This window comes from Megalopta genalis, chromosome 1 (genome assembly GCF_051020955.1).
Source record: "Megalopta genalis isolate 19385.01 chromosome 1, iyMegGena1_principal, whole genome shotgun sequence".
Taxonomy (NCBI): Eukaryota; Metazoa; Arthropoda; class Insecta; order Hymenoptera; family Halictidae; genus Megalopta; species Megalopta genalis.
The window spans coordinates 1,893,945-1,908,680 of NC_135013.1; the positions used below are offsets into that span (position 1 = coordinate 1,893,945).

A 14,736-nucleotide genomic window follows, 5' to 3' on the forward strand; every position below is an offset into this window, starting at 1 on the left:
CCTCGGACTTCTCCGGGTCTATTTTCAGCCTCAGATCGCGGATCCTCGACGGCCTGGTCCTTTGCCCGCCTGATGGCCAGCTGCAGGGCGACCACCTTCTCCCGATATCGCCCGTACAGCTGGGCAGCCAGCACGTCGTCCGTTCGTCGTCGTCGACGGGCGCGAGCGTACTGGCGTTGCGCGCGGGCGCACTTGGTGCATAACTCCGCTATCGCGCGCGACCACCAGTACACCGCCTTCCTTGGAAAGACCCTGGCCCGGGGCATGGCGACGTCGCAAATCGACGTCAATGCACCCCGGAACCAATGAGCCTCCCCATTCCCGTCGACTGACCCGGCCGGTGTTGCTGGCCAGGCCACGACGTGGGCTGCCGCCATCAGAGCGTCCTGGTCGAGGCGCTTCAGCGCCCACCGCGGTTGAGGCGAACCCTCATCGGCGGGGCGACGTCGGAGTGTCGATGGTGGGGCGGCGGAGAGGCCGAGAACTATGTATCTGTGGTCAGACAACGTCTCGACCTCTTCCGTCACCCTTCACCCCGTAATACGGCGCGCGGCCGGGGGCGTTGCCCACGAAAGGTCAACGATGGAACCCCCTTTATGCCGCACGCACGTATGGACCGAGCCCGTGTTCAGGAGACGGAGCTCCAGTCCCGCCACCCAATCCAGCACCTCCCGGCCCCTCGAGTCAGTCCCGGGGGAACTCCAAGCCATGGCCTTGGCATTGAAGTCCCCCAGGACCAGCACCGGACGGGGATGGCAGCGGGAGACGCATCTCCCTACCCCGTCCAGGTACTGCTCAAATTCGTCGAGGGACCACCTTGGAGGTGCGTATATCGCCACAACCGCGGTGCCGCCCACGGGGACCCCGGCCTCCCAGCCCAAATAATCGCGGCGGAGCCAATCGAGTCCCCCATCCAGTGTGGATGTTTGGGGACCCTGTGTGGCTCCGCCACGACTGCCAACCCGGCACCCCGCTCGGCCAGGCATTGAAACAGGAGATCCTGCGCTCTGACCGAGCAGTTCAGGTTGGCTTGTATTATCGGGCCCTGGGGCCCCATTACTCAGCCGTGTCCATCGCCGTCACGGCCGCGGATGCGGTGGCGTCTGGGGTCTTGCTAACCCCATCCGCCCCCGCGGGTGCGGCAGTAGCATCAGGCGATGCCGCCTTTTCGTTGCTGGCCACGGTGGTCGCTGCCTTGGCCATCGTGGTTTCCCTCCCTTTATTATTCAACCTGGCAGACGGCCTTTGGCAGCCTCCCTTGCCTCGCCTCGCATTGGCAGGACACGCCCGGCTGCCGAGGCGGTGACCAGACGACTTGCCCGCGCCCGCACAACGCGGGCAATTGGGCGTGGCCGCACAGGCTGCCACCTTATGGTCCCGACTGCCGCATCTATAACAGCAGTCGGACCTATCCTCGGCAGCAGTGCACCGCTGCCTGGTGTGGCCAACACCAAGGCAGCGATAACACTGCAGAGGCCGGGCACTCAGGGCCTCCACGGCTGCCTGGGTCCAGCCGACAGTTATCCGGCCCGCGACCGCAACCCTGCGAGCGGCCGCGTCAGGACATCGGACCCAGAGGGTGCCCAATCCCGAGGGGGAAGACCGGATTTCGCCGGTATGAATGTCCCCCTCGCTACACCCGCCCACGCGGGCAACAGCCGCAGCGACCTCCGCCGGCGTGGTCGAATCGACCAGGCCGCTCACCCTAAGGTCGACTTTTTTGACCGGACGCGCGACCTTTACGCCGGTTCCCGCCAGCGCTTCCGCCACTTTTGTGGCGAGGACGGTGGCCTTGGCGGTCCCATCGGTGCCAGGGACCTCCAAAATTATCCCCCCAGTCACCGCCCTTCGCGGCCTCAGCGAGGCGATGCTAATTTCTGCCAGGTAAGTCATGTCCACGCCAGACGGATCCGTTATGGTAACCGCGGCTGTGCGTGGTGGACGTCGAGGCAGGGGTGTGTTCTTGGGGGCCCCCAGGACCACCCGTCCTTTTTTATTCACGGCCGCAGTGGCCTTGGCAGCCGTCTTTTTGGCCTTCCGGCCAACCACCTGAGACCACGCCTCCTGGTTTGCAGGCGCGGCGGAGGGTGGTGCCAGTTCAGCACGCGTGCGTGCGGGCTCCGTCTGAGCCGCTTTAGCGTCCGCAGCTTTCCCCTTCTTCCTGCCTTTCTTCCTTGTCCGCCCCTCCCTGTCCGAAGACTGAGGGGGGAACCGACGGCCCAGGTGCCACCGATCGCAGGACAGAATCCACCCGCGGCGCAAGCTCCCTCCTGAATGACGCCAATTTGTCATCTATCAGGGCGCCTATTTGCGCCAGCAAATCTGCGGGCGCAGCCGCAGGTGGGGGCGAGAACTTTTCTCGCCCGGAGCGGTGGCGATCCCGGGCGCCGACGATCGGCGGCGATACTGAGCCCACTCCCGGGCCCGGCGGCGGAGGCATTGCGGCAGCAGCCGTTCTAGCCTCCACCACCTGACGGAGTCGGGCCACCTCCGCCCGCAGCTCCGTCATTTGCCCCCTGAGGATGGCATTTTCGACCTCCAGGACACGCGTGGCGTCGGTAGCTGACCTCACTACCAGCTCCGACACCCCCACCCTGCCGTTTAAGGCAGCCAACCTCAGGGCGCGAGCCAAGTTGCCCTTCAGCCCCTTCAAACTTTGAGATAACCTTGACATAACCTTGACATAACCTTGACATTGTACGAGGTCAATGCAATATCCTGCACACATTTCCGCGCATGAAGTGGATTTACAACTAAATGAGTGAGTTTCTTATTGATAATATTCTTCATATTTCTCTAACAAACATATCCCTTACGTCCTTTAACACGATTATTATTTATTAAATTAGCTTTGCGAATCATTCGTTGAACTGTGTTCGGACACCGAATTATTTAAATTAAAATATCATTTACGTACTATGTTAATCTTCACTGTACACCTTGCTTAAAAATTTCATATGTTACACACAAGGTGTCATGCACACCAGAAAATTGAAACGGCTGTCACGGTTAAACTACATATTATTTTGAGTCCGAAACTCGGCTCGAGTCCGTTTCGACCTTCTGTCAAAGCCTCGTGCTGCGGACTCTCTCGCTAACTCTCTCTCTCTCTCTCTCTCTCTCTCTCTCTCTCTCTCTCTCTCTCTCTCTCGCACCGTCACCTCTCATTGGCCAGTGTTTTTCGTTAATAACTCGTAAACAAAGCCGCGGATTACATTTTCGCAAAGGAAAAAGTTACTTCAAATGACCTCAGCTACCCCTCATTTTGGGCTGTTAAAATAATCGTGGAACACCCTGTATACAATAATATTACATACATATTGTTACGACGACTTGTCCAAATCAAGTCGCTGTAATGTGAAACTGCCCTGTTGTGAACAACTCCTTAAAGAATAATAGAAGAGAGGGGTTGCCACGGAGGTGTGTTATCAACGGACAATCGAAGAGTCGAGATCGGACCGTCGAACGATCAACATCCTACTTCTGAAAGATCTGAATTGTTATTGTATCGAATTGTGTTATAGTTAATATTCTTTATTGTAAATATAAAATGCCGCGACGCGAGAGAAATGGTGTAATTCACAACAATATAAATAATTTGAAAATACTATTACACACAATAGTACTTTAAATTGTATTTGTATTATATTCTATTATATTTAAATAATATACTATATTATATAAAATACTATATATATATATATATACTATTTAACCCAGTTCAGTGCTTATTCCTCGATTTTTATGTCATCAATTCGCAAGAACTATGCCGATCGCCCACGTTAAATTCGTATTTCAAAAGTAACAAGATCAATTATTTATCGTTTCGATGGATTTTTTGAAGGAAGGAACCGATCGGGGCAAGGATCAGCGACGACGCTCGCGATGATTCAAATTCCATCGCGATACGTAAACTAGTTCATGATCGGTTCACTTTCGAAACGGAATCCAATTGTTTCGATAAGCCCGCATGACTCGCGGCAATGAAAACACTGGGGTGATACACGTAATCTCTGCGCCCGCTTTATCGAACGAACGGCTCCTCTATTGACACGTTCGCTCGTCGCCCGACGGCCTAGCGACTTTCTATCTGCGCAAATCCTACGTAAACAATTTAAAGATCGATAACACTGTTTAAAGTTGGAGAATCGATCGTTCGGTTTCTAGAAACATGGATTTTTTATTTGATTTCTAGAACGGAACCGGACCTTGTCCGCTCGTTCGTCACTCTCTTGCAGTAATAATTCGTAAACAAAACCGTGAATCGCCTCAGAAACCCGCCATTTTCGGATCGCGAGACACTTTTCGGACACCCTGTATATCGATCTAAATGCGTTATAATTAACGGAGACTGCCGAACGTCCGAACACAGCGAGAAATACAGTACATTTTCTCCGATTGTCACTATTATTTCTAATAAATATTTAGAAATATAATACTAATTTGTTTATTAAAGAAACGAATCCGACCGGATTGTTACAACAAACAAGACTATTTCTAGATCACTTCGCGCGATCATCAGCTTCTTTTCGCAGCCTAACGGCTCTCCGTTCCTCCAACTGCTTCCGCAGGGCATCCACTTCCGGCGAAGCGACTGCTGCCTATTACAGCGGTTTGGACGGGGCGAAGTTGTTTCGCCTGGAAAACGAATAGAAATTCATTTCTTTAGAATATGTTATCTAAGTTCTTTAAACTATGATATTTCAAATCTTTAGAATATGATTTCTAAATTCTTTACAATATGATATCTCAGTTCTTTAGAATATGATATTTCATTTCCTTTGATAATATCTCAATTCTTTAGAATATGATATCTAAGTTCTTTACAATATGATACGTCAATTCTTTAGAATATTGCATTTGAATTCGACGCAGAGAATTAGTCCTAGTAGCTTTTTTATTTTTGAAACCGTCGCTGCAGTAAATTAAAGTAAATTCTATCTAATTGACGCTCGAATTGTCCACAAAAATGAACGATTCGGGAAGAGGAGGCACGATTATTCGAAGTCTTGAGGATTGTTTTTATAATCGTTGACGATCTAAATAACTAAATACCGAGACAAGGTCTAGGCAGAATCGTTAACAATTGAAATAGTTAAAAAAATATTTAAAAGATACATTTTTATACTTCGTCTTTGTTTTCATTGCGAACATTTCAAAAATTACAACTTGCGCTGAGAATAGAATGTAATTTAAGCTGTCAGATTTATTTGCATACATGTTGGTAATCTCGATAATTTTCGCATTTCTCACCAATTAGGAACAATTATTATCTTCCAGCGCCTTTCAAGTGTCCTTAATCATAGTCTTCTGCCTCTCGCGTTCCCGACTCACGATGCATTTCCGATTCTCGATTTCCTCGTTCAGTTTCATTTTCATCCAAAACAATCTCTCCTTCAACTGTACAATAATAACAATAATAATAATTTTTCTTTTTCTTTTTAATCTTACCCATTAAAAATCCCCCCCCCCCTGCCCCTTTAAACGGCACTACCCCACCCCAGAACTGTTTTATCCATTACATTAATAATAGTAAAAAGAAGAAGAAAATAATACAAACAATAAAAATAATAATAATAATAATAGTAATAATGATAAGAAGGAGAAGAAGAAAATAATAATAATAATAATAATAATAATAATGATAAGTAACAGATTAAGAAGAAAATGATTCGTCGCGGATTAAGAAAAATCGGTTAGACCTCCGCCAGCGACATTTCGCAGAGCAGACCCAAGCCACTGGATTCCGTCGGGTCGAAGTCCTTGTAGGGCAAGGTTCGCAATGACTGTATAGTTTTTATTTCCTGAATGAGTCTGATCTTTTTCTGTATCTCCTCTTCCCTCTGTTTCGCCAGCTGAGCCTTCAATTGCCGGGATTCTTCGGAAACCTCGGCGGCTAATTAATAAATACACAATCCGTTCACATTTGATTTTTCAAAAACTGAACAACCGGATACAATCCGTTTTGAACAGGGACTTTGATGAAACTGAACTACAATTTCTCGTATTACCGTGACGTATATCTTAACGTTGTTGTCGAACTGCGTATTTTAACGCAGAAAATGTCGCAGAAAATGTCGCAGAAAATATCGTCGAAAATTTCGCAAAAAAGGAGAAGTTTCTCGTTTCGCCTGCATTTATCGTAAATGCATCAAATTCGAATGAACCGAGAATTCATATATTGTATATAATAATTCCCCAATTACGGAGAATATAGAAAAATAATATATATTATATATAATACATATATAATATATGTAATACATATAATATATATGTATATTATAAGAAGAAGAATATAGAATAATTCTCACAATTTTATAGTTTACATGTGAATAAACGTTTCAACGCTTGCGAAAGTTTTTTTAAATTGTTATAATAAATAATAACACACCTTTCTGTCGTTTCTCGTCGATCATAGCGTCGAAAGCGTCCCGGAAATTTTGTTCGATTATGCGACATCGTTCGACAACTTCGGCCATTTCCTTGTTATGTTTCTCCTTCCATTTTTCCAGCTTCTCCGACAATTCTTGTTTCTGCGAACGATTCGTGAAAATCCCAATTTAAATCTCAATTCTTTAGAATATGATATTTCAATTCTTTCGAATATGATAACTCAATTCTTTACAATAAGATATTTCAATTCTTTAGAAGATGATAACTCAATTCTTTAAAATATATTACAATTCTTTAGAATATGCTACTTCAATTCTTTAGAATATAATATCTCAATTCTTTATAACATGATATTTCAATTCTTTAGAACATGATATCACAATTCTTTAGCATATGATACTTCAATTCTTTAGAATATAATATCTCAATTCTTTACAATATGATATTTCAATTCTCTAGAAAATGATATCATAATTCATTAGAATATGATACTTCCATTCTTTAGAATATAATATCTCAATTCTTTATAATATGATACTTCCATTCTTTAGAATATAATATCTCAATTCTTTACAATATGATATTTCAATTCTTTAGAATATGATATTTCAATTTTTTAGAATATGATCATTCATTTCTATAGGATATGTTATTTCAATTCCTTAGAATATGATATTTCATTTCTTTAGAATATGATAACTCAATTCTTTACAATACGATATTTCAATTCTTTAGAATATAATATCTCAATCCTTTAGAATATGATATTACAATTCTTTAGAATATGCTACTTCAATTCTTTAGAATATAATATCTCAATTCTTTACAATATGATATTTCAATTCTTTAGAATATGATATCACAATTCTTTACAATATGCTACTTCAATTCTTTAGAATATGATATCTGAATTCTTTACAATATGATATCTCAATTCTTTTCAATATGATATTTCAATTCTTTTGAATATGATATTTCAATTCTTCAGAACGCAATATTACATTCCTTCAAAATATGATATTTAAACTGCGATTCTTCATGCAAAATAAAACTGATTCTTCCAACAATCTCAGCAAATTGAAAACAATAAGTAGACGTCCCTAAATTCTCATAATATTTTAATTATTTTAAATTTCATTCACCACTAAATAATACATAAATACAACAACACAAAAATACTATAATATATACTCAAATTATATACTATAATACTATAATATTTATAAAATCGGAAGCAACGGACGGAGAATTCCATTCAACAATGCGACCATTGCGAGTAACGTGACGGCAACAGCTTGTTAGCAACGTTTACACGTAAAGGCCAAGCAAAATAGGCATACAACCTCTTTCCGCACACATTCCGCTTGCTGTTTACAGCCGTTCAACAAAGATTGTTTCGCGATAAATGCGCCCTCGCGGCTTATCAGGGCCAACAGATGTTTCTCTTCTATTTTCGACAATTCGATCAGTTTCTTTCGTTCGCGTTCTTCATCTTCCAGCCGGACGATCGAAGATGGATCGAATCCTCCTTCTGCCAACATTTTTAATCTGCGCGATTCAGTGGAAATACATGGACAAAATTAAACGATATTCGGTGATAAATGTTCAAGAGTTACAATTTTATAATAAATAATATTATATAGTATATATAAATTATATAAAATTATATAGTATATATATATAAATTATATAATATTATATAGTATATATATATACATAAATTATATAATGTTCGTAATTCTTGCAACGATAAAAAGGTATAATAGAAATCGGTACGGAATAGTGAGGTTAAAAGCTGAGATCTATGCTTTTTTTACACGATTTTGCACACAGGAAAATTATAAAATGTAACAGGTTTTTTGAATTAATTACTTTTTTATTTCCTTTTCCTCGTCGGTGATCACGCGAGCGCATTCCCTCAGTATGGAAGCTGTCGTATGTTTAACCTCAATCGACTATTAAACAAATATGGTCAAATTGGCAATATTAATATATGGTAATATTAATACATATTAATAATTAATAATTCGGATGGAAAGATATTTATCGCGTTAAATACGGTTAAGTAAACATCTGTTTGGACAGTAAATTATTGTCGAAATAACAGAAACGCCGAATTATCGTGGAAATAATTGAACGATTGAATTATTGACGAAATAATTGAAACACTGAATTATTGACGAAATAATTGGAACAGTAAATTAGTGTCGAAATAATTGAACGATTGAATTATTGACGAAATAATTGAAACACTGAATTATTGACGAAATAATTGAACGATTGAATTATTGACGAAATAATTGAAACACTGAATTATTGACGAAATAATTGAAACACTGAATTATTGACGAAATAATTGAAAGATTTAATTATTGACGAAATAATTGAAACATTGAATTATCGTCGAAATAATTGAAACACCGAAGTACAGCCAAAACAATGAAACGAAAACTACTTCGGAACATACCTTGAACGTCGGAATTGGTTTCCTGAGGGATTCCGGTCTCATTTTCTCTTGCAGCTTCGCCTCCGTCGATCGTTCCTCGCGCAGCAATAATTTCGGGACGTTCATGTTCGCGTCGTTCAGCAATCTAATCCCGTGCGATTTGTTTGCCGCTTGCAACGTCGCCGTTCTGGGAACATTCCGCGCGAATCTCTGCACCGCCAAATCCTATCCGGCACACGAGGAATCTTCAAAAAAAGAGACCTTAAATTTTCGTCAATTTAAGAACACGCATTCCTTCGCCGCCGAATTAAACGATGCATAGTGAACATATTCGATCGACGTTAGTTCGTTCGAACGATTTATGTATGTACATATGTTCGGTCATCAGATCCATAGGGATCAGAGGGATCATTAACTTTTAATCGAGATGTATACAAACAGAATTATCAGCGGACTACAATGATCTACAATCTCTTATTTTCATTGTAAAATTGTGATAGCGTATCAGTTCATTGATGTACAATTCGAAGTACGTTAGTCGAAGAAGAAGATTCTTCCGATTCGTCGAAATATAATTTAATATATAAATATAATAATATATATTATATATAACATAATTTATAAATAATAATTTAATATAATATATATTATTATATTTATACATTAAATTATATATATTTATTATATAATTATTTATTATTATTATTAATTATTTCGATATATACATATATAATTTAATTTCTGTTTTACAAATTAAATTCTGCAGTTTAATGTAGACCGTCATCAGTTTATGTGTTCATGCGTTAATTTATTTATGCGTTAATTTTTCTGTCTTCGATTTCCCAGATCGCAAGGTCGAAAAAACGGCTTACTTCCGACGTGCCAGGAGGCGGCCCCGCTGCTCGTTTCGGATGATTCAAGACATTCATGAAAACAGAAACCGTAACCTTTTTCGTCCGATGTTTTCCGGTTTCCATCGCCCCTTTCAGATTCTTATGAAGCTTCTGTGAACGATCAATTCCAAGGACGATTGATAATTAGTCAGAGGGTTCGCCGAAAAATTTAAGATAACTTAGCAGATGTCTTTTGATGGCGATAATACAACGTTTCGAAAAATTATGTCAACATTAAACAGTAAATTAAAGAATAAAGAAATTAAAGAATTAAGAAATTAAAGAATTAAAAAGTTAAAAAATTAAGAAGATAAAGAATTAAGAAGTTAAAGATTTAAGAAATTAAAGAATTAAGAAGTTAAAGAATTAAGAAATTAACAAATTAAGAAATTAAAGAATTAAGAAGTTAAAGAATTAAGAAATTAACAAATTAAGAAATTAAAGAATTGAGAAGTTAAAGAATTAAGAAATTACAAAATTAAAAAATTAAAAAAGTAGAAGGTTAAGAAATTGAAGAATTACAAAATTGAAGAATTAAAAAATTAAAGAAATAAGAAACCAAGCGAAAAATTCGGAAAGCACAACCTCCAAGCACGGCGTCGCTTCCAACAACGGCAAGATCAGCCTCTGCTCCACGAAATCTTCGTCGAAATCGAAACAACCGATTCTGTGAAAGACACTCGGCGTTTCCGAGTGAAGGAGATACGAGACCATGAAGAACACCTTTCTGAATTTGAAGTAATCGAAACACTCGACGGAGTCCTCGAAGTACAGATTGCACACTTGGTACGCTAGGATGTACAGGAACACTGGCAAAAGTAATGCGATAAAATAAAAATAAGAGAGTTAAGAAATTGTGTACGAATAATGCGATAAAATCAAAATAAAAGAGTTTAAAAAAATTATGCAGAAAAGCGAAGCAATAAAATCGAAATAAAAGAGTTAAAAAAGTGTGCAAAAGTAATACGATAAAATCAAAATGAAAGAGTCGAAAAATTATGCGAAAGTAAAGAGATAAAATCAAAATAAAGACTTCGAAAGAATCATACAAGACGAAAAACATGAAATCAAAATTAATTAAAAAGTTGTACAAAAAAAGAATGAATATTCTCATTGAACTAATGTTTATGGGTACATTCAAAAAAAATGTTTGGAAATCATGTAAAATCGCGTACCCATGGTTTCGGCCAACGTGTCGGAATGCCGACGACGTTTCTTCAAAAAGTGTCTGCTCACACCTTCCAGAAAATGTTAGTAACGTGCGATGTTCATGAACAATTCGATGGTGACGTCCTGAATCGGAAACGGCAAACTCTGTGAAGACAGGACATTTTTATTTCTAATTTTTTGCCACGATTCGAAGGCAATTCGAAGGCTACGTTACACAATTTGAAGGCAATTTGTAGGCAATTCGGGGCCACGTGACACGATTCTAAGGCAATTCGGAGCCACGTGACGCGATTCTAAGGCAATTCAGAGGCCACATGAAACGGTCCGAGGGAAATTCGGAGGCCACATGATGCGATTCGAAGGAAATTCAGAGACCACGTGACGCGATTCAAAGGCAATTCGAAGGTAATTCGGAACCACGTGACATGATTCGAAGACAATTTGAACCCACGTGACACGATTTAAAGGCCACGTGACACAATTCGAATGCAATTTGGAGCCACATGACACAATTCCAAGGCAATTCGGAGGTCACATGCCACAATTCGAAGGCAATTCGAAGCCATTTCGTATCGCCTTCCAGGAATTAGCGCGGATCCTTATCATAGACGTAGCAATAAATTGCATAGGCGTAGCACTAGCGCAGGAAAATTCACAGTTAACCAAAAATTTGTTCCGGATGGCTGCAACAATCTCGAACTAAATTGAAATTCGTCGAACACTTTTCGGCCGGCTTCTCCGCGGCGAACAACGCGATACAAAACTCGTCCGGGCTAAATTCGTGCTTGGTTCGTTCGTACGCGTCCACCATCTTTATTAGCAGAACTATAATGTTCACTTGGAAGACGTTCGTCTTTTCGAGCTGAAAATAATTTCGCGATCAGCGCGACGTTCCGACATTTTCAAACGGTGGTTCTCACCGTTGCCCTCGCGCAATCCATTTCTCGCGTGAAATCGAGCGATTATGATCGCAATTTTTTGGTAGAAATAATTCGCCACTTTGTTGCGACGCGTTTGAACTGCGTCGATCTTGCGGAGACATCGATCGACACGTCGGCCGCTTGGCCGATGACTTCAGAATGTTTGCCACGGCTTCGACAATATTTAAACTGTTCGATTGCAAACGATATTAATTTTAACCTGTTTTTTTTCAAACCAATTAAATGGAGAAACGTTTATTTGAAATATTTCGATTTTGCCCTCGACGTTGCGCTCGAATTTCAACGAAAAAATGAATAAAAACGTACCGATTACACGAAAATTATCAAAAATTTATCGCATAAAAATCAATTCAAATGTATCGCATAAAAATGAATAAAAATGTGCCGCATTATAAAATGAGTAAAAACGTGTCGCATAAAAAAATTAACAAAAAAAAAATGTATCGCACAAAAATGAATAAAAATGTATCCCATAAAAATTAATTGAAACGTATCGCATAAAAATGAACAAAAACGTATCCTTATATTATATGTATAATATAATAAGGAAGTATTATACATATGAAATTTAATGAAGATGAATTTGTTGAAAAATTCCTGCTATCTTTAATCAATAAAATGAAACGATCGCTAAAGTTGTTTTTCTATCGTTAAGGATTTTACGCGGATTGTACGCGATCAATTTTCAGCGTATAAAATCGCATAAATCCTGAAGCTCCATCGAACTTCTTGTTCAATATTCTGGTTGAACAAAACGATTCTTCGACGATCGTGTACAAAATCACAGCGGTTCACGTTTAACGAACCGTTCACATTTAGAATTAATATACATATAGTAATATATACAGTACTATAAATATTACCATATATACTATACATATATTACTACAAATATTACTATATATACTATATATACTATGTATACTATATAGTATATATAATAATATGGTAATATTTATAGTAATATATAGCATGCATAATAATATATACATAGTACTACATAGTATATATAGCAATACTATGAATCTTTAACATATAAATTGACAAATAAATTGACAAGTTCGCGATTTTACGTTTCCACATTAATATATTAATATAATATATTTACAATTAATATTCTCGAACAGTTCAAAGAAAAGTCGAATGTTTGAAACAGTTTATTCGTCGTAAGTCGATTAGAACCAGAGAACTGAACAGAGATTTTTTTACATCAACGAACAACGCGTTTCGTCTCTCTCTCTCTCTCTCTCTCTCTCTCTTTCTCTCTCCCCCCCTCTCTCTCTCTCTCTCATATATTTATTGTCCATATATATATTCACGATCGATCAAGGAGAAACGGGGAAAAAAAATCTGTCACACTACGGGGCTACTAAAAAAAAGAAGAAAACGTTTCCGAGTGTCTAGCGGGGTGCGTACAAATAAAAAGTATCCCAGAGAGAATTTGTACTCCGAGGACGGCCCCACAATAATCTGTGCGCCGCCGTTTCTTTTCTTTTCCTTTCTATTCTTTTTTTTTTCTTTTTTTTCCTTTTTCTTGTCTTGTTTTTTTCTTTTACATCGGCGCGTCGCTTAAACGATTAATACTATATCGGTACAATATGTATACACTCACGGGATAGTCCTAGGAGTCCATCGTCGGTTCGAGAGCTGCGTAATCACCGAGGGAAACAATTCCCCGAAACAACGGATACAGTAATGTCTCCCTAATTGACGCTCAGATCGTCCACAAAAATGGACAATTTGGGAAGAAGAGATACGATTATTCGAGCCTTGCGATTTATTTTTATAGTTATACATTGTCCACAATTATAAAAACGAGCCGCAAGGCTCGAATAATCGTATCTCCTCTTCCCAAATTATCCAATTTAGTGGACAATCTGAGCGTCAGTAAGGGAGACATTACTGTACGCGGAACAACGTATAGTCCTCGCGCGACAACAAAGCGCCTTTGCACTTATATTCCCCCAACCCCCATATTTATTTAGCTGCCCCACTGCCGCGGCACTCGATCGCTATTGGCCGAGACCGGCGGAGAAGATCGTCGTCGGTCAATTCATATTATTCGGGAAGCGCGAAGAGATTCGATTATTTCATAATTTTTACAGTAATATCTCTCTAATTGACACCCAGATTGCGCACAAAAATGTACTATTTGGGAAGAGGAGATACAATTATTCAAGGCTCTCGAATTTCCTCTTCCTAGATTGTCCATTTTTGTGCGCAATCTGAGCGTCAATTAGGGAGACATTACTCTATTCTGAACGCATTCGTGTTCGAAATTCCGATGTTGAATACACCCTCAAATTAGAGGACGAAAGAAATTTCGATTCGGAGGGGCAGCACGTGCATCAAGGGGTTAGTTCAACTATTATAATAATTTGACCTTTCTACTTACCGTTTTTGTTCAAGATCTCCTTCGTCGCCGTCGGATTTTTGTGATATCCGTTCATTATGGTGGACGATTTCACGCATAGTTCACCCTGCTGATTCGGGCCCAAACTTTTCCCCGTTTGAACGTCCACGATTTTCATTTCACAATTGATGGACACCGTTCCGCAGGAATCGCTGGTACTCTTTGGATTTTGAGATGCAACGGCGCCCCCCAATTCCGTCATGCCTGAAATAAAAGTTTGATTTTAATTCGTTTGATTGGATTCTATTTTTTGAAACAGTAAAATTCGCGTGTTTATTATCGTTCCCTGGCGAGAAGAAGGAAGCTCTGCGTTGACGTATTGCCCTTCCTTGCTAGAGAAGGGGGGAAGCTAGTGGGAGGGAGAATGTAAAAACATTCCGCGACATGAGAATGTAAAAACATTCCTATAGTCCGCGCGCGAGAAAAAGGTGCCTTCGCGTTCACATATTCCCCCTCCTAACTGTAGCAGTGGGACAG

At 40.3% G+C, this 14,736-nt stretch overlaps 1 protein-coding gene and 1 pseudogene across 3 annotated transcripts in view; both read right to left on the reverse strand.

Moving 5' to 3' along the window:
• Window positions 1–4,431: 4,431 nt before the first annotated feature.
• LOC117221566 (cilia- and flagella-associated protein 99-like) overlaps window positions 4,432–14,736 on the reverse strand; it is a 35,232-nt gene continuing 24,927 nt past the window's right edge. For both annotated transcript variants that reach the window (XM_076518456.1, XM_076518460.1), the window contains exon 10: window positions 4,432–4,638. In XM_076518456.1, coding sequence (XP_076374571.1) covers window positions 4,605–4,638 — 34 coding nt within the window. In that variant the 3' untranslated portion in view covers window positions 4,432–4,604. The remainder of the gene's footprint in view (window positions 4,639–14,736) is intronic.
• On the reverse strand, window positions 5,257–14,381 carry LOC117221567 (cilia- and flagella-associated protein 99-like; annotated as a pseudogene). Its single transcript, XR_013036697.1, has 10 exons — window positions 14,242–14,381; window positions 10,911–11,049; window positions 10,321–10,544; window positions 9,715–9,846; window positions 8,864–9,067; window positions 8,269–8,351; window positions 7,740–7,944; window positions 6,395–6,536; window positions 5,703–5,896; window positions 5,257–5,400 (listed from the first exon to the last, which is right to left on the reverse strand). The product of XR_013036697.1 is annotated as a cilia- and flagella-associated protein 99-like (transcript).